This window comes from Monodelphis domestica, chromosome 1 (genome assembly GCF_027887165.1).
Source record: "Monodelphis domestica isolate mMonDom1 chromosome 1, mMonDom1.pri, whole genome shotgun sequence".
Lineage (NCBI taxonomy): Eukaryota > Metazoa > Chordata > Mammalia > Didelphimorphia > Didelphidae > Monodelphis > Monodelphis domestica.
Window position 1 is genome coordinate 514,316,365 of NC_077227.1, and position 25,372 is coordinate 514,341,736.

Here is a 25,372-nt window from a genome sequence, read left to right on the forward strand (position 1 = left end):
CATTAAATAGCTTTACAGTGGACACCTTTAAGCCCATTAAGGCCATTAAGACCATTTTAAAGAAATGGTCAAGAGTTGGAGACAAAGGTTTTAATCTAGAAATAAAGGACAGGAAAGAGAGGAGGAATTCAGGACTGGATTATCTGGGAGGGGATGATTCCAGTCATTGGGCTTGACTACCTAGGAAAGACTTTTTGTTTTTTTGACATTATTTTTTTTGGTCAATTTCAAACATTATTACTTGGTTACAAAAATCATTTTCTATTCGCAGTTCCACTGGGTATTGCATATGTTCTTGATCAAACCCATTTCCATGTTGTTGGTATTTGCACTAGAATGTTCATTTAGAGTCTATATTCCCAATCATACCCCCTTCGACTAGGAGAGACTTCTAAGACAAAAGGGTACTCAAGATTTGATCATTGGGGTACTTTCAGGGTCCAAGAACAGATCAGTCTAGGACACTGTAATGAAATAATTACTATAAAGAATACAAAAAAGCATTGAAAGTCATATATGAATTATCTCAAAGTGCAGTTATCAAAATGAGGGAAATGATTCATAATGATGACAGTAATATAAATGTTATGGAACATTAACAAAAATAACTGAAGTGCAATACTATGAAATTATAATAGTCAAACTTGGTTCCAAATTAGAGATCTGAAAATAAGCATCACTTCACCTCTTTGTGGAGGTAGAGGGCCCTTGATATGGAACACTGTGGAGCATTGCATATAACATCAAACTTTTTCAGTACATGTTAGTTTTACTGGACTTTTTTTTTCTTTAAAATCCCTTTACAAAGCATGACCTCTTGAAGGGGATTTGAAGAAAGATACAGTGAAAAGTATTGACTTAGAACCATAAGAAACCTTTAAAACCATCCAGTCCAATACTCTCATATAAATGAAGAACCAAGAGATTAAATTATTTACCCAGGGTTACATAGCTACTAAGTTTCTGAAGTGGGATCTGGACCCCAGACTTCCTAACTATATATTCATCATTTTATCCACAACTCTAAGGTCTTAAAACACTAAGAAACAACAAATTTTGGAAATATTATACTTACCATTTTCAACATGGGCAAGTCTATGCATGAGAGGTAGCCAGACAAGGCACTGGGGAGGAGGGTCAGCCATCAATGTGTCTAAAAACATATTTAGCATTATCTTTTTCTGTAAACAAAACAGAAAACAATTTCCTTAACAGAAAGGATTTTTTTCTTTCCAAACTATTTCTCCTACAAAATTTTAATCTGATTTAAAAAAATTTAATCTAATTTAATAAACATTTACTAAAAACTTACTGTAGTTAAGATTTTGAATTGTCTTTAAAAAGAACTTAAATCTTCAGATTTAATGAGAACAATTCAAATCTTAACTACATGTGTAATTACAACAAAAAACAAAATATTACCAGATATATGCATATATACATGCATGTGTATACATATATGTGGTATATGCCTACATGCATCTGTATGTATATATATATACACATTTATCTTAATATTTTGTTTGATCCTCACAATACTTCTATTAAAAAAGATTACACATTTTCACCTTCATTTAATAGAAGTGGAAAGTTATACAGAATTTTTTTAAGTTAGTGACAATGCCAGAAAAATAGGTTAGAAAATATTAAGCTCATTGTGAATCAACATTAATCATTCTTTGTACTTGTATCTTCAGTGTTTAGTAAGGTGTTTTGCACATGGTAGGTACTTAATATATGGTAACCTCTCACTTTGCTTGATTGTTGCCTAAATTAGCCCATAGGCCTCCTGCCTTGGGGTCAGTGCTTTCTTTCCACTAACCATTGAGGCTCTATATCCTAGAATCACATGGATTGCTTTTACTACCTCAAATCTCAGACAGGAGAAGTTTCTCTCCTCCTCCTTGATCCCATATGTCATTTGAAATGGAAGCAATCTGCTTGTATCAATGGTGTGTAGAGACCTCTCTAAGGTAGGGGTTCTGAAATGAAGCTGGGGAAACCAGCATGGAAGAGAAGGAAGAATAAGAAAAATATAGGAATAAGAGATACAGAACTAAAGCTGGAAACTATAGGTTTCTACAACTCTGACAGTGACAAGGTTGACTTAAGATACTTCAGAAGCAATAGGAAAAGTTAACAAATGTAGCCAATCGATACCCATAAATGGTTGCATGCAATTTGTGTTATATATAACATATGTGTGGTTTATAGAATGCTTCTATCATGTGATCTAATATTGGATAACTGCAACTTTGATATGCTGTCTGCTAAAGTAATATATAAGTTCTATGTGTGTAAATTTACACTATCTAAATCGAATTATTTATGACTGTCATATGCTAGTTTATGAATGCTTATTATTTATAGCTATAAATGGCCCTGGGTACTCCACACAATTTATAGAGATCGAAAATGTTTTACATAAGGGAAAATGTTAACATCTTCCTAGTCAAGTCCTAGAGATCAGAGATTCTGCCTATCCAATAAGATTATTTACAGGAATACTTCCTGAGGGATTTTTTAAAAATAAGAAATTGAGCTGCTACATGAAATTATAAAGAGTGAAATGAGTACAACCAAGAGACCATTATATATAGTAACAGAAATATTGTTTGAAGAATAACTTGTGTATTTTCACCTCCAAAGAAAGAATTGATAAAGAGAAAACAAGCAAGACATAGTTTTATATATATCTTTTTTGTCAAATAATGCTTTTTGAAATGTGGGTAGCAGAGGGAGAGAGTTAACTGGGTACTGTAATATAACAAAAAAAGAAATTATTGCTACATTGTTGAATATTATCTTCATTTTAAATATACATATACGTATACCATATTTACTGTATGTTTTCCTCTCCTTTCTCTTCCCAGAGTCATACCGTGTAATAAAAAATAAAAATTTAAGAGAAAAAAGCTTGAGCAAACTGACACATCAAATGAATTTGACCATATAAACACAGTGCTCCTTACCCATCACCTCCCACTTTAGCAATTATGAATGGAAAATAAATACTTTCTTCTTCCTACTTTTGGGCAAGCTTGGATGTACTTGCAAAGCATTCAGCTGATTTTTTTTTTTATTATTACTGTTCTTCCCACTTAAACCATGGTGGCACTGTATACCTTGTTTTCATGGTTCTGCCTGACTTGGCCATCATTCTTAGTTAGGTGTCTCCTAATACTTCTCTACAGTCTTCACACTGATTATCTTACTGTGGTATATTCCATTAAATTCAAGTACCAAAGTTTCTTGACAAATTTTCCAAGGAAAGGGCATCTTCTATGTGTCACATCTGTTTTTCCTATTTATTTAACTCCCTTGATATACTTAGATGGCATTAAAGTTCAGAAGGAAAATGTGTTTCTTCTATTAGAATGTTAGCACTACATCATGTACCTCTTCAAACTGTTCAAGTAAATTTATCTTTCTAGATTTTTATTCATGCTTACATTTCAGTTTTTACACAGATCTAGTTTTTTTGTCAGAAACCCTTTAAAGTCCTTCATTAAAGATTAACACCCTCCCCTCCATGTAAAAGTATGTTAAAAATAACAGGGTAGTTAATTCTTGGTTGTAAGTCTTTGCCTTTCTAAATGCTGTAATCAAGATCTCCCTTATAACAGAAGTTTATTTATAGTAGAAACTGCCAATTCTTGTTTAATCCTTGGCAAGGTTCTTTGGCATTTAAACTACTTCTCTTTGAGTGCATGTGATATTTTTCCTTTGGTAAAGAACACACTTGATTTTGGTCATGAAATTCCAGGAACTTTTATTTTGTAGTTCTTTTAAGAGGTCATCAAATCTGTCTTCATTTTGCTTTCTGGTTCTAAGAGGCAGTTTCCATTTATGATTTTTTGAAATTTTGAGTCCAAATGGAGTTCTTAATTCCAGGTCCAATCCTCTATTCAAGGGCTACCTATTTAATACACTGTTATTGTATTTTTACTGTCGAAATGACATGAGACGTCGTACCTCCAAATTGTAGAAGTGCTTAAAGCCAAACTGTAAGCTGGAAAAATCCTTTAATTCCTTGCATTTTTGTGAATACTAACCCTAAAACATCAAAGACTTCTGATAAAGACTCAGGACATCAAAGAGAAAGACTCTTCAGAGAAATTATCCCCTTTGGATTCTCCCCTAGTTTTCAAGATGGACACAGATATACATATTCTGGTTATGCCCCAATTATCATCGAGTTGAAACCTAGGCAATCTACCTGTCCCCGAAGCTATACATGTCTTCTGGACATAAGACACTACTCTGACCCTGGTCAAGTGATCAAACCCACACACACACACACACACAACTTTTGCCTGTCATACCCTCCTCAAGTCAAATACCATCTGCTATAAATAAAATATAAAACCCCCAGAATTCATCTTTGAGGAGGCTGTCTACACATTTGAGCCTGTCTCCCAACCATTCAACATTACCTTATAAATTAATAAATTTCTCTTTTTATTTTTAAGCTAAGTTTTGGGGTCTTGCATCCTGAACCCCAGGATGGTACCCATCCTGAACCCCAGATATCTACCTCCAGTCCCCTACAACACAAATTTTACTTCACAGGGTATTTAGCTAGAGCAGTGGAAAGAGCCCTGGCCAGGAACTCAGGTTTCAGGTCTGATGTCAGACAGTTATTAGCTGTATCACCCTTGGCAAATTACTTAAGCCTGTTTGCTTCAGTTGCCTCATCTGTAAAATGAGCTAGAAAAGGAAATAGCAAAATACTCAAATATTTTTGCCAAGAAAACCCCCAAATGGAATCATTAAGAGTCAGACATAATTGGAATGACTGAACAACAATAATTTTATTTCTCACAAAAATTTTTAGTTACCAAATCTTTCCTTGTGTTCATTTGCAGGTAGTATGAGTATATAGCAAAATATTTCAGGCAATTCTAGCCACAAAGAAAAAAAATTACTTGGAAACTTTCTTTCCAATTCAAGGTTAGATTCCCAATTCTGGTCCCGTTAGAGAATATCTCTACCTATAAAGGTATTTCACCAGGTATTCGACCTGTATTTATGTTTAAAAAAATACTAAGAACAAAACCCAAACTTCTAAGGATGTTTCCAAGAAGTACTGATTAGCATTAGTAGATAGAAATGTAAAGGAGACCTGACAAATGGGAGCCTCACACTCATAGCAACCAGAGCATAAATTGCCTGTTGCCAATACAAGTAAAAAAGGCTGGGGAACTTGCTTTCAGAAAAGTGGGATCATCTGCAGTGAAAGAACGCAGCTACTGTGTAATTAGAAATCTGTTACCCTAAAACTGTATTTCCTGGGAACCCACTGACTTCCTGTCATTACGTATTTCCTGTAGACGGGGGATATTAGCCAGTGGGTTGGGTGGCCTCAGCATCTTTGGTTTCCTGTCACTACCTTGGTGGCAATAAGCACATGGTTTTTTAACAGACTGTTTAGCCGTGGGCATGTGGTTGGTTTTATTTTGTTTTTTTTATTTCTTTACTTCTTATGATCATTTAATAAATCTCTTAAAATATAATATTTTTATTATTGAGATTAAGTTGGAGAAGGAATTTTTTTAAGATAGCCTAGATAAAAAAATGTTTAAGCCACGTTTCTCTTGCCAAGGCTTTTTGCTACCACCACCCACCCACCCTCACAAACTCCAAGACAACTCTGAACTCTCTTCGGAGTCTTACTTTTGCCATCCCTACTTTTTGCCCAGTCACCCTCACTACTGGCCCAGCTGTTTTAGCTTGAGGGACTTATCCAGAGACTCTTGGCAGAGAAGAGATAAGCTGCTTCTCTCGCCCATCTGCTTGAGCCAGCATTCCTTGCTGCTGCCTCTCTTTGGAGCTACTGCTGATCCTCCTTCTGTTCCTGATACTGCTTGCTCCTGCTCCTGCTCCTGCTCCTGAATCTTTTCCTGATTTCCTTATCCTCTGGCCCCAGCCCCGACCTCGACTGCTGTTCTGAATTCACAAACTGAAAATCCTTGGAGCCTCTCTCTGGGCAGCTGGTAAAAACCAGGGTGTGTTTCCCTTAGGCAATAATTAGCCTCCAAACTCCCCGTCCATGTGGCGAGGAAACAAACTTCTCCCTAGCGTTTTACCCTGGGAGGATGGGGAAGGAAGGTTACTCTTCAAAACAGGAAGTAAAATTACAAGCATGGCTCACTCTATGAAAGAGCAGTTTTTAGGATGTTTTTTCTTTCTACCATTCCTGGGTGTACTGGTCCTTTCAATTAACTGGCCTGAGATTTAGGGGAGAAATTCATCTCCCTACAATCCTTTGCCATTTGGGCCTGCCCAGTCTCTAAGATTCATCCAGTTTGGGATTCCTTCACACCACGGTCAGTGAGAAATTCTCCCTCACTATGGGAGATCCCAGAGCTCTGACAAAAGGAATCTGAACAGATAGAGAAAGGAACTTTAAAGATACTGGAGGTGAAAATTTAAGCCTTTTCAGACTCCATTGTTTTATGAAAGTCTCTGTATTTTATTGTATTTTGCCGATAAGTTTTGTTTACAACTTAATTTTGGTTTTTTTTAGTTCATATATTAATCTGATCGATACTAATCATTTTATTCTATTGTGTTTTAACTATTAGATCTATTCTGTTACCTTTCCCCCATAACTATACTGAACAAAATATTGTAAAAGCTTATAAACAGTTCTTTCTTCCATTTTGCCTTGTTTAAATGTCACATAGAGGATGGATGGACTCAACCTGGCTAACAACCTTTGAAAAATTTAATGAGCTAAACATCTCAAATTGATTATAAAGGGTCTTCAGACACGGTTTTTATTATTTTTTTTCAGTAGCTCTGACTGATCATTTTGCCAGTCTCAGAGTTATTTGTAACAAGAGGTAAAGGATCCATTTTAGTAGCTGAAGTGAAGTGCAATTATATCCCCACCTCTGCATTTGTAAAATGTAATGGGCGAGACATAACAATTTTATACCAGAAGAGCTGGGAAATTGTTCCTAGGGTGTGGTATCCCTGGATGGAGCATCCCTCATTTGTAACTCTTCAGCTTAATCTACCCTTCCACCAGAATGATCTAGATTCTTGGTGACATTTTTTAGAGCCAACATCAACATTACAGAGGTTTGGTTTTTTCTAGGCTCTCCTGTCACATATGTAATGATGGAAGTAATAGATTAAAAAAAATATCTCAGTTAAGGTTGAAAGATTGCTACACCTGAAAAACTTGTGACAAGTATCCATTAGCTTCTAAGGTTTTTATTTAAATGTCATACAGCAAACTCATGTGAATCCTAATGATAGTGGATTTGTTTGATACTGTCATTAAAAGGACTATTATAACTTTGGGGATTTTGATACTTCTTGAATATGCATTACCTGTTGTACTACTGTTCTTTACTTTGTAAAAAAAAAATTACACTCAGTGGATCATGGCCAAGTTTGAAAAGGAAATGGATCTCATTTTGGGGTGAGAAACCTTTGTATTCTACCTTTTCTAGGTGAAACACTGTGTCACTGATTGTAAGCTATATATTTTTGATTTTTAAAACTTTTTTTATTGTTTTTCCTTGCGTGTGCAATATAGCATTTCAGTTTTGTTTTTTTCTCTCCTTTTTGTATTTGAAGCACATGTCACAAGTATTGAGAAGATTTTCTTTAATTTTTTTTATTTTGCAGTAATACAAGTTTAAAATACATTTGCCCTAATGTCAATGTACACCCAAAAAGCTTTAGACTATAAAAATGATGCCATTGATAATTTTAAAAATTATGGGACTTTGATGAATGATTCTGTCTGATTCTAGGAAAAGGGAATACAAAAAGAGCCCTTTCACAGTGCCAAAGAAGCAAATGAGCACAAGATCAAAGAGACCAAACCAGTCCTATGAGGATTGATGACATTCTGTGCAAAGAGCACAAAGACTTGATCATGTGTGAGACTTGAGGTAGTGGCTATTTAACATGTGTTAAATGCAGGTCTTTCTTGTACCACACACTCTATATCAAATACAGAACACTGATTATTATGGCTCCATCTTGGCTCCCATTTGCTGCTTTAAATTTAGTCCCTTTTCTGTCTTTCATAGTGTGGCAAAATTTCTGTTGTCCTTGCTCCTGATTGGGTAATGCATAATTGCTTAAATCACTTTAATTGGGCCCTGATTTAAGGAACTGTTATAGATTTATTTTCCTTTGTTTAAAATGTTTACACATAAGACATTGATACTTTAATAAAGAAGTCATTTTTTCTCTTTTATTTGGATTTTTTTATGTTTTTGATTTCTCTTGTCAATTGATTCATATACCTCATAACTCAACCATGCATTCCTAAGTGATCCCTGTGTTTTTCAACATCCTCTTCAGGGAGGAATACATAATTATTCTAAAATGCAAAGTTTAAATTCTTTTTGAGAGTAATTTTAGGATAAGAAACATGCTACCTCTTCGAATCCAGAAAGTGAACTCTTTGGAGAAGGCGCCATGAAGATGCCTCCGTAGACCATACACTGAACCAGAAGATCCAGAGTGAACTTTGGGATGTGGTGATTTGAACTGTGTGGGGTTGAATGAATTTGTTTTTGTATGTATACTCTTATGATGATGGGGACTGCCCCCTAACTGGCTTTTTGTCATTGCGCCTGATAATCATGGATTTGTTCTTTTCCCTTTTATCCCCAAGTTACTATAATTTAAAAGCTAATTATGTTAAATGATCAAACTGGGGAGATCAGCCCCCCCAAATGATCATTGGGAGGATGTGTAATTGGAAATGTTACCCTAAAACTACATTTCCCGGGAGCCCACTGGCTTCCTGTCATTACGAAATTCCTGTATTAGCCAGTGGGTTGGCTGGCCTTGGCCTCTTTGGCTTCCTGTTGGCAACCTTAGTGGTGGTAAGTGTGGGAGTTTTTTAACAGGCTGATTAGCCATGGGCACATGGTTGGTTTTATTTTGTTACCTTTTTATTCCTTTACTTCTAAGGATCATTTAATAAATCTATTAAAATCTAATATTTTTATTATTGAGATTTAATTTTAATTTTTTTTCACTACCTAATTTAGAGCATGCACAGGTACTGGCTACTGAAACCAAACTGAAACTGATTCCCAACCGGACCATAACCAGAGAATTTGCCCCCTTTCCTTCTCCGGTGGTAAAGATGTTTCAGTGAGCATTCTCCAAAGTAAGGATGGTCTTATCCCTTCTTTCTCCGAAGAAGCTAAGTGCCTTTCTCCATGCCTAGTCCAACATGGAGTCTGTTCATAGTGCCTCTGTTTTTTGCCTCTTTGTGTTGGTTCTTAGAAAGGTATTCCTTTTGTTTAATAGTGATCAGACTAAAAAGAAATAGTTGTTTTCCAGGCAATATGCAACTATAAACACTGACTTCTGGTTTACAACTAAAATAACACTAAATGAAGTTATGTGCTTCTGTTTTACCATTGCTATGGAATTTCATAGTTTCACAGTTAGCATAAAATGTGGGCAGGGAAAAGCCTGAGAAAAAAGTCTCATTATTTCATAAGAGAAATTCTGTGGGCAGAAATTTTTTCCAAAAAGATACTTTTTGTCTTCTTAACAAGAAACCAGTGGCCTCTCAGGAAAGGGTATGAAGGACCCAAGGTTCCAAACAAAAACAGGTTCACTCATCAAAAAGATGCTTCAACATTTAATAAATAATATATCTGACAAATTGGATTAAAATGCAAAAGTAAATTATGTTTCTTCCATATTAATAACAGATGGGATATAAAACAGGAGAAAGCGTTATCATCTAATGTTTGGCAGTGTCATGGAGTAGAATCTGAGTTAATGAAGACATTATAGATGAGAAGATGTGGATTCTTCTGTTAATCCTGGATATATGCTAATTGATTACATAAAGTCCAGGAAAACTGTGGAACTTTTTGAATAAGATCCAATGTTTGTTTTAACCACTTTCATCCAAAAACCATGTTTCATCCAAGAAAAACACTGTGGATAAAGATCTAGCATCCAGATTATAACAATCAGTTAGATGGACAACCTAAAGCACTTCCTTCATGCATAAAGTGGTGTGTGTGTGTTGAGCAGATGATTTCCAGTAAGATGGCAGAATAAGAGGTTTGAAGGAAGCAAAGTTTCTCATATACTCCTCAAGAAACAACAGAAAATAAGCAAGAGAAGAAAAATAGTTCAAATCACGCAAATAAAATCAACTACAACTAAAAGTGATCAAAGAAAAGTACTAAAATATTTTTTAAGATAACATGGAGAAACTGAAAGAATTCAAATACCCAAAACAAAGCATATTGAAAAAGAAACCTTGTAAGAGGTAATGAGATATGTACCAAAAAAAATTAACTTAAACAATAACCTAAACACAAGTTATGAAAAAGAACAAAAAGAACTTGCAGAAAGCAAAAAAACAAACGTGAAAAGAACTAGTCTTCAGAGTCATAAGGAAAACATCAGATTAGTTTGAAACAAGGAAATAGTTTCTAATTCCTTCATTCTGAAAATTTGTTTATGTATAATTACAGAAGCTACTCTTTATTCATTCTCCTTGGAATAGATTTTATTAATATATATTACGTTCCTTAAAAAAAGGGAGCCTGTTCAAAGAAAGCCTACTATGCAGAAAGTACAGTGATCTTGATAAACTCCAGCAATAATGTATTTTTGTCTATTAACAATGATATTCTTTTTTTTTTAAACCCTTACCTTCTGTCTTGGAATCAATACTGTGTATTGATTCCAAGGCAGAAGAATGGTAAGGGCTAGGCAATGGGGGTCAAGTGACTTGCCCAGGGTCACACAGCTGGGAAGTGTTTGAGGCCAGATTTTAACCTAGGACCTCCAATCTCTAGGCCTGGCTCTCAATTCACTGAGCTACCCAGCTGCCCCAAAATTGATATTCTTGAAGGTATTTTTCATAAAATAATCTTAGTAAATTTTAAAAAATCTTATTTTATCTCATTTATGAAGCCACTAAGAATCTTTTGAGCAACTAATAACAATATTTGTGTACTTAATCATATTAAATGGGAAATCCATTTTGATAATACTATTATAAAATCAACCCCAGGAGGAAATTTGGATTGAGAATGCCAGAGACATGTTTCTATTTTCTTTATCATCATCCTCTCTCTTACTATGAAAGATTTTTACATGAGCACAGGCTTTTTCTTATATGCGTAGGTATGTTCAGTCTAGACCCTAGCAGCATTTGGAAATACATATTTTATTTGACAATATTTGTAAATAATGTTTTCTCAAAATAACTTCCAATGTGGAAATACTTCCATATGCTGTTAAGTATTGGCTAGAAAAATGGCTTTACCAGTTTGCTAAGTGGAAAAAAAATAAGAGTTTAATGATTATTTTGTATACAATACTATGTTACTTCATTTACAAATTTAATAATTATGTCTCTTTAGAATTAAGAGTAAACATCATTTCAGAGCTACAGTCTCATAATTCTAATAAAGTTAGGTAGAGGAACTCATCATAAATTAGAATTACTGATGATAATTTACATAGGTTACAAACATGTCAGCTAATGAAGGTTAAATTCTGATGAACAAATGAGCAAATGAAAAATATCTGTTAACCATTTACTATGTACCAGGCATAGTGCTAAGTAATGAGGATACAAAAAAGAGATAGTCTCTGACTTCAAGGAGTTTACATTCTGAGAGATGTTAAGACATAAAAGATAGTGATAGTCAGATAAGAGTTAAGTTATAGGAATGGTGAGTGGAGTGATAAAGCAATTAAATCAGTCAATAAATATTTATGAAATACTTCCTATGTCCCAGCCAATGTACTAAAGACTGGGAATACAAAAGAAAAAAAGAAAATGAAAGACAGTACCTGCTCACAAGGAGCTTATAATCTAATGGAGGAAGACAATACATAAAAGAAAGTTGAAAGGGGGAAAGGGGAAGGGAAGGTATCCAGTGCAGGGGCATGATGGCAGTGTCCAGAAGGGTATATCTGAGTAGACAATGAAAAGATGACTGGCCTGGGCACCCTCTTTAAGTGGAAATTCTCAGAGCTCTCCATCTCCACCCTCTCCAATCAAAGGAAGGGTTCTTTCCAGAAACAAATGTATTATTGACTTGATTATTGTTCCTTGAGCTAAAAGTGGTAGATGAGTAATGAGAGGGAAGGGACCATAGCAGGGAGATAATGTGGTTAGATGCTTGGAACCATCATCATGGGCCCTGGCTGGGAGCTGGAGATGAGGTTGGAAGGATAGACAAGAGGAAGCAATGTGACATAGAAAGAAGATAAAGCTGTTGAATACCTGGGGCCAACTAGATGCAGTGGGCGCTCAATAATCAGTTCAAGTCTCAGAGTGAGCAGCACAACCAATTGAGATCTGCTTGAGTCAGGGAAGAATAAAAGAATATTTCATGGTTAGGTACCTAAGATCAGCTGGTCTTAAGGAATTCTAAATAAACAGTCAAGTTCCAGGGCAGGAGTTAGAGACTCAATTGAGAAAAGACATGGCAAAAAACAAGGCAGTGTGGCAGGAATACAGCACAGCCAATGCAAAGATGAGGAAATGTGAAATGGAGCACTCTGAATGTGAGAAATAGCAAACAGATCAGGATGGTTGAAACAAAGGAGTACGTACATAGAAGGAAGTAATGTATAAAAAGACTAAAAAACTTTCAGTGGATAGGGAGAGATCCACTGTGGAAGGTAAGATAATTAGGACAAAAGCCATCCAAGTTCCTGATCTCATGGCAGGTAATGTTGCTCTTTTCAGAGCAGTGAAAAAAGCCTTAGGAAGTCAGTCTCATGATAGGCACAGGCAAGAAGAAGCATGTTCCGTGATCAGGAGCACAATGACAAGGTGGAAACTGGCATGTCCCAAGGTATTTACTTTTACTTATCTCTTGCTAAAGATGGGAATAGAATATGGCTTTGATTGATATTGTGGGTAGTTTTATACAGTAATGTTCTATTCTGCAATTTTCAAAGAAATCATTTGAGTAAGTAGCCAGAATCTTAGACTTGAAAGGGACTTCAGAAGTCATCTCTATAAATACAAACCTAAACAACAGATCATTCTATAACAGAGTGAATAAGTGACCATCTGCTTAAAAAACCTCTGGTAGGGAACCAGTTATGCTCAAGGCAACCCATTCCATCTCTGGAGAGCTCTGTTAGAAAGTTTCTCATTAAATGGACCAAAAATCTGCCTCTCTGAAACTCTGACCCACTGCTCCTTGCACCCTCTAGGATAAAGGAGAACTCATAACTAATTCCTCTCACATGTAAACACTTTGAGATATTTGTAGCTGGTATATCTTTCTTTGTACATGTTGCAACCCAGAGCCCCTCCCCCCAGTGGAATGTAAGCTCTTTGATGGTAGGGATAGTATCATTTCAGCCTCTGTACCCCCAACACCTAAACAACCTTGTATACGATAGGCATTTAACCAATATTTCATGTATCACAGAATATCAGACTTGAAAGGGACCTCAAAAAAGTGCCATCTAGTTCATCCTATTTAGGAATTTCTATCACTTACATGAACATTGACCTTTCTAACTTCATTTAAGAAAAATACCTAGTGAGGAGAAACTCAGAGTGACTTGCAAACAGGAAGGGTTTAATAAATATATTTAAATACCCTGTACTGAGCTCATCTTCTATTTCACTCATAGAAAGTTCAAATACTGAAGTTTTCCTTACAAAAATGTGTCTTTCTGTAAGAAATACCACTTCTAGTTATACCTTTTGAGGCCAGGAAGAACTATAATCTTTCTTCTTCATGAAAGTTTTTCAAATATTTATTGAAAGAAAATTAATTGCTTCCCTCTCAAGTCTTTTTTTTAAAAAAGGTTAAATGTTCTTACTGCCTTTAAAATAATACTCCTAAAACATGATCTCAACACCTTTTATCATATTGGTTTTCCTCCTCTCAATACCACCCAGCCTATCAACATCCTTAAAATGTGGTGACAAGAACTAAACATAATATTCTAGATGTGGTCCCGCAAGGGCAAAGTATAGCAGATCTGTCCTATCCCCAGTCCTAGATGCTATGTCTCAATGAAACCCAAGATAAAATTAGCTTTTTTGGTTATTATATTACCTTGTTGACATATATTAACTCATTTCTATTTCATTAAAACATCAGAAACTGTTTTAGAAGAACTGTTGAACAAAATCTTCTAATTAAGTTGATCTTTTGAGTAAGGCCTAGTGACATACATGAACATCTTACTTTAATATAAAAAATTTGATGTTTCAATAAAATTTGTACACAAAGGATCTGTGATTTTATCAACATGAGTTACTTCTACCATTATATATGACAGCTCATTTGTAAAACTTGGATTAAGTTTTTAAAAGTTGCTTCTAGAGGGAATGGAAGCCATTATTCATCATAAATTGCATGATTTATTCAGAAACATGCCCAAACAAAAAATTCTTAATAATAAAATGGTCCCCTTTCCCAACTGCATTTTTCAGTTCTTCAACCTCCCCTTGTTCCATCCCTAAGACTTTCATATTCTAGAAACTATTTCAGAAACCACAGGGTAGTCAAATCTAACCAAAATTAGAAGGCTCAAAGCCCTTTTAATCCTAAGTGTCTAAGAATATTGTATAATAGCAAATATACTTACCTGTTGTGGAAAACATGTTCGTACTGAATGCTCTGTATACCCAAAAGAAGGGCCTTCAAAAACAGCGGTAGGGAGCTTCAAAACTTCCTTCAGAAACTGGTCAAACTTATTAAATATCATTAAGCCATTGGAATCTGACATCTGAGAGAAAATATCTACAAAGCATAAAATAGAATGAAAAAAGTCATACTATAAAGATACTAACCCTCCATAAACCAAGAAATAACACTTTCCAGGTTGAATGCCCCATAAAAATAACTAATTTGCAGTCCAAGGATATAATAGATTTTTATTCTTTCTTGCTGTTACTTAACTCTGTTTTAAACATTCACCTTTCCCCCACTGATCAAATAAAATATGAGTGAGCTTAAAAGAATCATCTATTTCTATGTACCTTAATCTTCTTTCTTTGCTTTTATGAAAGATGCTTTTGTGCACCTGAATGCCAGTAAAGTGCCATAAGTATCAATACTTGTATGAGTATATTGGTGAAGGGTGTTCAAAGGGAATTAGAATACCTGTACATCAGGGATAGAACTCACAGAATATCAGAGCTGGAATGACCCTTTTGGATCATCTGTTTTAACTCCTTTTTATACAGATAAGAAAATTGTGGCCTAAAAAAATATACTATATATGACTTAATGGGTAGAGAGAATGTATGTCCATTTTCTGGAATAAGGAGACCACTTTAAATCCAAATTCCTTCCATTTCAGGGATAGTGTGAAGGTCCACACTGAGGCAGCTGGTGGTGCAGTGGATAGAGCACTGAGTCTAAAATCAGGAAAACCCAAGTTCAAATCCAGCCTCAAATGCTTACTAGCTGGGTGACTATGGAAGTCACAACCTCTATTTGCCTCAGTTCCCTCAATTATAAAATGTGGATAATAATAGGTATTCTTCACAGGGTTGTTGTTAGGATCAAGTGAGATAAAATTTGTTTAAAAAAAAAAAGTACTTGGTATGGTGCCTGATACATAGTATATGCTCTATAAATACTTACTCCATTCCCTTCTCTCTCTGGATACTTCTACATAAGGATAACCAGACAGGTAATGTTTTTCTACTAAATTTGTTTTATTTTCTATTTGGAAACAAAGATCTCTCTGATTCAAGTTAGTTAATCCTTTCCCACCTAAAGGTAATAGAGACTTGTTCTCAGAAACACTGGGGTTAGAGGAAGCTAGATAGTAGAGTGTATAGAGCACTAGACCTGAAGTAAAAAGGACTGGGTTCATATCTGGCCTTAGGCACTTCCTAGTTAGATGACACTGGGCAAGTCACTTAATTCCAATTGCCTAGCCCCTACTGCTCTTCTGCCTTGGAACTGATAATGATCAATTCTAAGATAGAAAGTAGGGATTTAGAAAAAAATACTGGAGTTGGCAGAAATGGAGGAAGAATAACCATGGGTTTAGAAACTATGTCTTCACTGAATGAACAGGAGTTCAGGGACTAGACTTATACCAACAATAAGTTCGATGTGTTACAGATGCACAAATTTGTAAGTTAAACAAATATAATAGAGATATCTGACTTAAGGTGAGCTGGCTGAAAAAGTAGGAAAGCTAAAGTAATCAGCTCTTTCCAAATCTATTTGTCAAATACAAATGGTCACTGCATCAAGAATATAAAGGAAGTATCAAGAAGAGAAACACAAAGAGAGATTCCAGGGAAACAGAGATAGGCTGAGATAGGGGGCAGTTATGTGGTTCAATGGATTGAAAGCCAGGCCTAGAGACAGAAGGTCCTAGGCTCAAAAGTGGCTGTACTCAAAACACTTTCTAACTGTGTGACTCTGGGCAAGTCATTTAACCCCCATTGTCTAGTCCTTACCACTCTTTTGCCTTAGAACCAATATAAAGTATTAGTTCTATGGCAGAAGCTAAGGGTTTGTTTTTTTTTTTAAAGATAGGCTGCTCAGATGATCACTATAGCTGCTGTCTAGGAATACAGTAAATCTAGGAACCCAGAGCCTCAGAACTAGCACTCACCTGAACCTGGTCCCTCTCCCCACTGGCATCTGCATCTAGTCTCTATTGCCCACTACTGAGCTGGAAGGTGTAAACCTTAAAATTTCTTAGACTTATAAATGTTGGAAATTTCACCATTGGGAAATTTCATACTTGAAGAATTTCCTACTGATAGTGGGAACTGTATTGGAATGTGAACCCCATTGGCATGGGAGGTTCCTTCTCCTCCCTACTTAAGATTACTTTAGGACAGAAACCTTTTGCTGAACAATGGAAAGGGCCTTGACCTATGCTTAAGCATAGAACAGGAAGTTCTTTGAGTCATGATTGATTTTAGAATTGATACAATAGAGATACTTGGAATGACAGAACCAGGTCTTGGAACTTCCAATCTCCACCCTGCTCAGGGTAACAGGATTTAGGAAGGGCTGCAGCAAAGGATCAAGATTTAATTATTTGAGAATATGACCTTCAACAAACATGTGCAAAGCCACAGACCTCTGGGCGGTCCTGGGTTAAGGTAGAGCCACCATTGGCACAGGGAAGACATGGACAGTGATTGCTAGATGTGAGAACTGAGGGGAGGGAACTTAGATGGTTTCCTTAAAGATAGCGGGGTCTGAGGACTAGAGGGGAGGTTGGAGAGGTTTTGCTCTGAGAGGTTGTACTCTGAGAAGCTTGCTCTGAAGGAAGCTGGAGGTGGAGGCCCCTGAGACTGTTTCTCCATTTTGGTCACGTGAGTGATAGGGACGGATCTCTTTTCTTTGCCTCTATCTAAGCTATCTAAGGGCTTGGGCCTTTTGGCCCAGCCTAAACAGAGGGGGTATTTAAGCCCTATTCCCTTCTCCCTCTCCCTCTCCCTCTCCCTCTCCCTCTCTCTCTCTCTCTTGCTCTCTCTCTCTCTCTCTCTCTCTCTCTCTCTCTCTCTCTCTCTCTCTCGCTCTCTCTCTCTCGCTCTCTCTCTCTCTCGTTCTCTCTCTCTCTCTCAAGTCTAGAAGCCTGGTCCATGGATCAATGCAAAGAACAGAGACAAAGGAAAACCTAACCCAGTGGCCTGCCTGAGTAAATACAAATCCGTGGAAACCCTTCCATGTCCATTGAAAATCCAGGCCTGATTGGAAACACAGTCCCTGCCCTTATCTGCTCTGTACTGAGGGAATTCTCATCCATTGGCCCTTATTTCCCACTAAATTAGACAACTATGGGCTGAAAGCTTTTAGATACTCCCACTTCTCAATCCCAATCTTTTTGGCCAGTGTCAGAAGACTACACTCCCCACAGCCCAGGCTCATATTTTCATGGGCACTAAGGAATATAGTTTACCTGCAGCCTAGCTGTATTTTCCAGAAATTGACAACAGTTAATGCATCCCACCTGTCTGGGAGTGGCCAACTTTCTCATCAGTCTGAAAGGTGCCCAACTTCTCAAGCTAAGAGTAGGGCTCTGCCTTGCCCTCCCCCTTCTCTAAAAACCAGATCACAAACATTATTTAAATTCTTGCTAACTCCATAAGTGGACCAAAACCTGGTCAAAGTCATATAGGAACCTCAGAGGATCCTCAAAAAAGAAAAATAATAGCTTGTATTTAAAAATAGCTAGCACTTAAGTGTTTTACTGGGCAGCTATTGGCCCAGTGGAGAGTGGAGACACATTGATCAATAAGAACATAATCCAGGAAATATGGGCTAAAGACTTCTGTAGCATTCTCAATAGACCATCATCAACCAATATTGAAGGCTTTGGCTGTATACCTCAGGTTGAAGCCAGTCCTTCTCTAGCTCAACTTCCAACTGAAGGAAGAGGCATTGAATGACATTAGGCTATTCTCATGTGGCAAAATGCAAGGTGTTAATTCCATTTCAGTAGAGATTTACAAGGTAGGGGGTTTACTGCTCAAACAAAAGCTGACTGAAATATTCTGGATTTTATGGCAAAAGGAAGTTATCCCCATGGAAATCAAGGGTGCCTGCATTGTCATCACTAGAAAGGAAAAAGCAACAGGGTAACAATCACAAGGAAGTCTCTCTCTTAGTCACTGATGGCAAGATTTTTGCCAGAGCTGTCCTTAATTAGCCAATACTTTACCTAGAAGATGGCCTGTCTGAGAGCCAAAGTTGTTTCAAAAAGGGTTGAGGAACAGCTGACATGGTGTTTGAAGCTTAACAATACAAGGAGAAATTCCAGGATAAGAACAGAGGTCTGTACACAACATTCATCAATCTGACCAAGGCCTCTGATGATGTCAAGTCATAAGGCCTTGTTGAAGATCATGATAAAATCTGGTTGCCCAGAAAACTTCAATATTTTTATACAGGCTTCATGATGGCATGGTCACAAGAGTTCTCGTGGATGGTTCTTCTGGTTCACACTTTCCTAATCACCATCAATGGAATGAAACAAAGGCTGTGTGTTTGCTCCCCTGCTTTTCTGCTGTTCACTGATGTTGTCAGATGCTTTCAACAAGGATGAATACAGCATCAAGGCCAGCTACTATTTAACTTGAAAAGGCCACAAAGCCAAAACTAAAGAGGAAAGACAGTTAGAGCTTGACTTTTTGTTTGGAGGTGATTGTGCAATCAATGTAGCCTCTGAGGCCGAGATGCAACAGAATGGATTGATTCTCTAGTGCTTCTGCTAATTTTGGCCTAACAATCAACCCGGAGAAAACAGAGGTTTTCTAATAGCTAGTACCACACTACCTACAGCAAATGGAGAAATTTTGGATGCTATGGGTATGCTCACTTGCTTTGGTAATAACCTTTCCAGGGACATCTATATAGATAATGAAATTGATGCAAGAATTTCTAGAACTAGTTCAGGATTTAGGAGACTCCAAAAGAAAGTATGAAGGAGAGGAGATATTGGGCTGCATACCAAACTGAAGGTCTATAAAGCCATTATGCTGACTTCTTTGTTATATGCTTATGAAATAGTTGTGCCATGCAAGAAAATTGAAACTCCTTCCATTTGAATTGTCTTAAGAAAATTCTTAAGAGTACAAGACACTCAAGTTGAAATGCCAAACATTCAAACTGTACTGCAGAGAACATAATTATAGAAATTGGGTATAGCTGGGTAGCTCAGTGGATGGAGAGCCAGGCCTAGAGACAAGAGGTCCTAGGTTCAAATTTGGCCTTAGACACTTCCCAACTGTGTGACACTGGGCAAATCACTTAACCCTCATTGCCTAGCCCTTACCACTCTTCTGCCTTGGAACCAATACACAGTATTGATTCCAAGACGGAAGGTAATGGTTTTAAAAAAATAATTCTAGAACTCCATCAATTCATCATTCCTTATAGCACAATAGTATTCCATCACCATCAAATACCACAATGTGTTCTGCCACTCCCTAATCAAGGGACATCCCCTCATTTTCCAATTTTTGCTAATACTTATGTACTTTTAGAAAGAAATCTCTTAACAGATCCTATAGTTGTTATAATTTCTTTTTTAACCTAATAAGTGCCCCCTTCTTATTCAGGAGTTTTTCTTTTAATATTCTCCTCTAATGTGGGTAATTTGTTTCAGTTCTTATTTTCCCCTTGGTTGTAGTTATGTACTTCCTTGTGTTTCTATTATTTTGAAATGTTTTCTTCTATCTGTTTTGTTGTATTTTGGTAGGAATGCTTCAAATGTCTTTTACTGAACACCTGTCTTTTTTTAAATAGATGATTAGGTTCAGATTTATAGTATATGTCATTCTGGGTTGTATTCTGAGCACCTTTATTTTTCAGAAAATATTATTTTACTTCCTTCTGCCATTTCTGGGTAAAGAGAAGTCTTATGTTATTAGAATTTCCATTCCGTTATATTTGAAGATCATTTGTCTACTATTTGTAGAATTTATTGTTTTTCATTGGAACTGTTAGATTTAACCACTCTGAATCTTGGAGTTTAAAATTCAGGTATGTATTCCCTAAAGACAATCTTTTTATGTATGCAATAAGTAATATCAAAAAGTTTAGGATGTGTATTAGGGGATTATTTTAAGTGGGAGATGATAATTTCAAGATCAGATCTGCCAATCTCCTCCCTCTTTCCTCCCTTCACCCCTCCCTGTCCTATCTCCCTCTTCCCTTGCTACACACACCCCTTTGATTCTTCTGTTGGTAGCACTGAAGTCAGCTCAAAGTGAATATCTTGGTATATATACCAAACAAAGTACCCTCTCTCTTTTCTAAGTTTAAGTAAGACGGTTTATTTGGGAGAAGGGGGAAGGTAAGAAGTTGAAGGGAGAGCGGGGTTGAGGTTTCCCTAATACTGTAAAAATGGAGATTTGAACCCCAGAAGTCCTTGGTAGTTCCCAGAATTTCCTATAATCTCACCTGTGTGCAAGATCACAAATTATTGTTTAAAGGGGCTCTCTGCCTACTTCGGCTCTCTCTTCTTCCGCTTCTAAGCACACATGATTCTCAAGATGTAAGTGGCTGTGACTGTGCTATGGGTCCTAGGCACGTGCTTTCTTATTTTGTAATTCTTTATCCTTGATTTTTAATAATCTTAATAAACCTCTAAAAATATAATACTTTTAGTAGAGAAACTAATTTAACTGTTACAATACTAAAACAATTCCTAAGTTGGAGGATGGTGGAATAGAGTTCAGATTTGGGGAAATGGTCAATAGTTTTGAAGATTTGGTCAGTGTAGTATAGTAGAGAGAAACCAGAGAGCAGAACTTTTGTCCTTCCTCCTTTCTGTCCCAAGGGCAAGAGACCCAGTTTTTCAGTTTGCCTCTTCCATTTTAATGGTCCTTCCTGGTCCCCATTCTATTTAGAATGTCCATCTTTATTAACAGGTTCTGCATTCCTAGCTTCTCCAGCTCTGCTGCAGACTTTTCCCATTACAGATGTTACCAAGTTTAGGAACAAGACTAAGTAAAAGATGGATAAATTACAATCTTTGTCAGTAGGAAAAGCTACCTATATTAATAAAATAACAGATTAAATTCAAATATAAATAATAATTGGTTAAATTAGGTAACAGTTTTTTTGTTTTTCAGAAAAGGTAAACTCCACAGCATCACTGAACTTAGAGACAGTAGAGGTCTTAGAAGTCTTCTAATCTAATGCCCTAATTTTCTTTTTCTAGATATACTATTTGATATCATGTTTCTTAAATCATCATAGTTATCCCAAGTATCATTCCTCCTCTTCCTACAAAAGGGTCATCCCATATAACAAGTAAGATTTTCTAGAGAGAGAAAAAACAGCATAACTAATATTGAAAAAAACAAATTATGTGCAATATTTAACAAATAGAGGCCTAACATCTTCACAAAAGGATGGGATGGCAGCGTCATCTCATTTCTTTCTGCCTGATCTTTATAATTTTGTTATTTTCCTTCTTGATTTTTTGGGAATGGGGTATATTTATTCTTTCTTTTACATTTCTATAGCTATTGTGCAAATTGTTCTACAGGCTCTACCTAACTGACTCTACATCAGTTCATATGTATCTTTCCATATTTTTCTGTTTTCATCATACACATTTTCTTGCAGCACATTAATCTTTAATGATATTCATTTACCATAATTTGCTTGCCATTCCCAGTTAACTGACATCTACCTTGTTTCCAATTCTTTGCTATCACAAAAAATTCTATTATAAATATTTTGATATATGTATATACATATGGTAAATTTCTTCATATCAATGACTTCCTTGGGGTATAAGCCAAGTAACCATCTCTGGTTCCAAAGGTATGGACATTTTAATCACTTATACTTCCATAATTCCAGATTTTTTTTCAAAATTGCTATACCATTTCATAATTCCACTAACAAGGGCCCAATTGAAATTGATTTGATTCATTTGTAGTAGAATAAGACAATGATTTTCTCTTGATTTAACTTTTCATGAACTTTAATTTATAACAAAAAAATGTGCAATCCATTTAAAAGTGCAGTCATTTTTTCCCCTGCATTTAACATACTTTAATTCAATACATCAATTAACAAGGATTTAATAGGTACATAGTATATGCTGGGTATTTGGGAAACAAATACAAAGACCACTAACCAGGAGCTTAACTTCTAAAATGCTCTTGCGTTTAAATCTGGTAGACAGGAAATGGGATGGAAATGATTTTTAAAACTTAGGAAGATGCACAATTCCAAGAAAGTTAAACTGGCATTATAAAGCACCAACTATACAAACACACGGTCTTATTCTCACATCTGACAGTGAAGTTTCCATCATTTATCTTCCTCAAGTATGGGTTTTCTGTATGCCATCTAGCACCATTTTTTGGCACATTTACACAGGTGACAATATATTTAAATGTTGTGCCACAGTCAGGAAGCTGAATGAGTTTGTTCTACTACATTTCTGGTCCATTGGTTCACTCTGATGAATTGATAAATGGTGTTTTCCTATGGTGTCTTTTATGATGTTACTTCAATAACAACAAAAAATAAGAGCTACTTGGAAATCTGGTAAATGTTCATCTTTCTTTTTTTTTCTGTTTTTGGTAAAGAAATCACCTGCTTTTACTAGGCAGGCTTGACAGGCCATCTCACAATTAGAACCTCCAGGAGCAACTTCTCAAGATCGCCTGGACTAATCTATCAATCACATACAAATACTAAAATTATACAAAAAGAGAAGCTGGATCTCAAAAAAGAGAGAAGGATGAGGATAATTTAGTTGAAAAAAAAAGATGTCAATAAAATTCAAATAAAAGTTTAGAATAAATTATTTTAAAATCCTGTAATCCAAATCTTAAGATTCTGTTTACTCATTGCCTTATGAAAATTAATCTATATTACCACTTCTTTTCTAATAATTTCCATTCTACTTCTTCTAAATTTTAACCTCAGCCCAAGTCCTTTCTCTTTCAGAAGCTCTTTCAGTACTTCAGGCTACAATTTATCATTTTTCAGAGTTCTTCTTACATGTACTCATTATCATACACTTTAGCTCTCAATTGTTCCCATTTTATGTTTTATAACCCTAACCAGATTGTAAGCAAGTAGCCTTAGCTTAAGTTTCCTTTGTATATTTCTCAGTGCCAGGTAAATAGTTGTTGACTAAAATATGTGTTATTTGATAGGGTTTGTCTTCACTTTAGATCATTCTATCACATAGGGTGGTTTCTTTCTCAACACCAGCAATTTTTTCACCAGCTTCCCTCCTCAAATCTGGGTTATCATTGTTTTCTCAGTTTTATAAAAACTTCACAATAGAATTATTGGCTTTACTGTTTTCTGTTGGTTCCCTGTACTCATTCCCTCTTCCCTTAGCTTCAGAATTCCAGCTGTCATGAAAGGATAAATGTGGTACTTAATACAGTGATTGGGGTCACTGAGGATTTTCTTAGGTTGCCTTAAAGGAAACCTGAGGGGAATTTACTTTTGTAATAAGATCCAGTTTGTGGACATGCTTCCTATAACTGTGTGGAAAACTCTAGTATTACATTAGTATAAAATAATCGTGTAAATCATGAAAAGTAAAGCAATGCTTCGATAGAGGGAGCATGAAGTAAAGGATAGTTTTAAATTACTGTTTAGAAGGTCCTCAGAAAATACATGTTAGCATGAGTAATTGTTAAAGAGTAATTTAGATCTGTGGATACATATTAAAAAATTAAATTTTTTCTTAAAATTAACAGTTAACATCAACATCAACTAAAATGGCTTGGCCACTGTTTACATTTAAATTAGTTAAGGTACAAAGCATTAGAACAATTTTAAAGCAACTCCCAAGTCTCAATCAATATTCTTTGTCCATTAATTTTCTGGCACATTTATAACTTTGGATGACATTGATCTCATTTTAAGCTATTAGAAAATTTGATTTAAATAAAATGGAAAGCTGTTCTAGACTATATATTGTACTACATGTTTAAATGACAAATAACACAGTTTGCTTGCAAGAATACTAGGATCTAGAAAATATAATTTCTAGTTCCAAGATCCTCTATGTTCTATATTTCAACCGAATTGCTTCAATTTTCCTACTGGTAAAATGAGAACTTAACTATATAATTGATTTCCTTTTAGTTCTAACATTCTCTAAAAACAGAAATGTTTTAAGCTCTTTGAAGGGCTAAGTTAAGTTATCCTATTTCTTTATTATATAAGGAATAGAAGGTAGTCTAACAGAAGTTATAAGGAAAAAAGAGATTCTGAAAATCAGTGAAAAGATGTAAAAGACTAAATAAAGATATATACATGTGTGTGTGTATACACATACACACACACACAGACACACACACACACACACACACACAAACACTTCAATTTAGAGGAAGTAAACCTCCAAACTCAGCTATTAGGGTATTAACCCAGTGAATAATTTTGTTATTAGTACAGAGGGAGGAGGAAAGTTACCTATATAGTGCAGTGAATAAAGGGCCATGTTTGAAGTCAGAATGGAGTTTAAACCTGGCTTCAGATAATAGCTGTGTGACCCTGGGCAAGTCATTTAACCCCATCTGCTTTAGTTCTTTATCTATAAAATGAGCTAGAGAAGGAAGTGGCAAACCACTCCAATAACTTTGCCAAGGGAAAAAAAAAAAACGGACCACAAAGATTTGGACATAACAGAAATGACTGAACAAGAATTAGTATTGTTGCATGACCTTTTTTGTATCATATAACCCTTTTCTGAAAATGTTTTTAAATGTTCAAAAAGAATTACAAGTTAAATCAATTATATCATATAAAGATGTATTTTTTCCCTCTCACGTTCCTAGATTCCCCAATCCCCCTTCTAAAATCAATCTGCTAACCTCTTGGGTATCCATGGATCTTTGATAAAGAATTTCTATCTAGTCTAATCCTCAGCTGAATCTCAGAGA

At 35.8% G+C, this 25,372-nt stretch overlaps 1 protein-coding gene across 12 annotated transcripts in view; it reads right to left on the minus strand.

The window, feature by feature from the left end:
- Positions 1 to 25,372, minus strand: part of DTNB (dystrobrevin beta) — a 398,765-nt gene that overhangs the window by 240,508 nt on the left and 132,885 nt on the right. For all 12 annotated transcript variants that reach the window (XR_008915458.1, XM_056813141.1, XM_056813139.1 and 9 more), the window contains exons 6-7: positions 14,596 to 14,750; positions 1,076 to 1,181 (exon numbers count right to left, since the gene is read on the minus strand). Coding sequence is in view for 11 of the 12 variants with exons in the window: in XM_056813141.1 (XP_056669119.1) it covers positions 1,076 to 1,181; positions 14,596 to 14,750 (261 nt within the window). In the remaining variant the exon portion in view is untranslated. The remainder of the gene's footprint in view (positions 1 to 1,075; positions 1,182 to 14,595; positions 14,751 to 25,372) is intronic.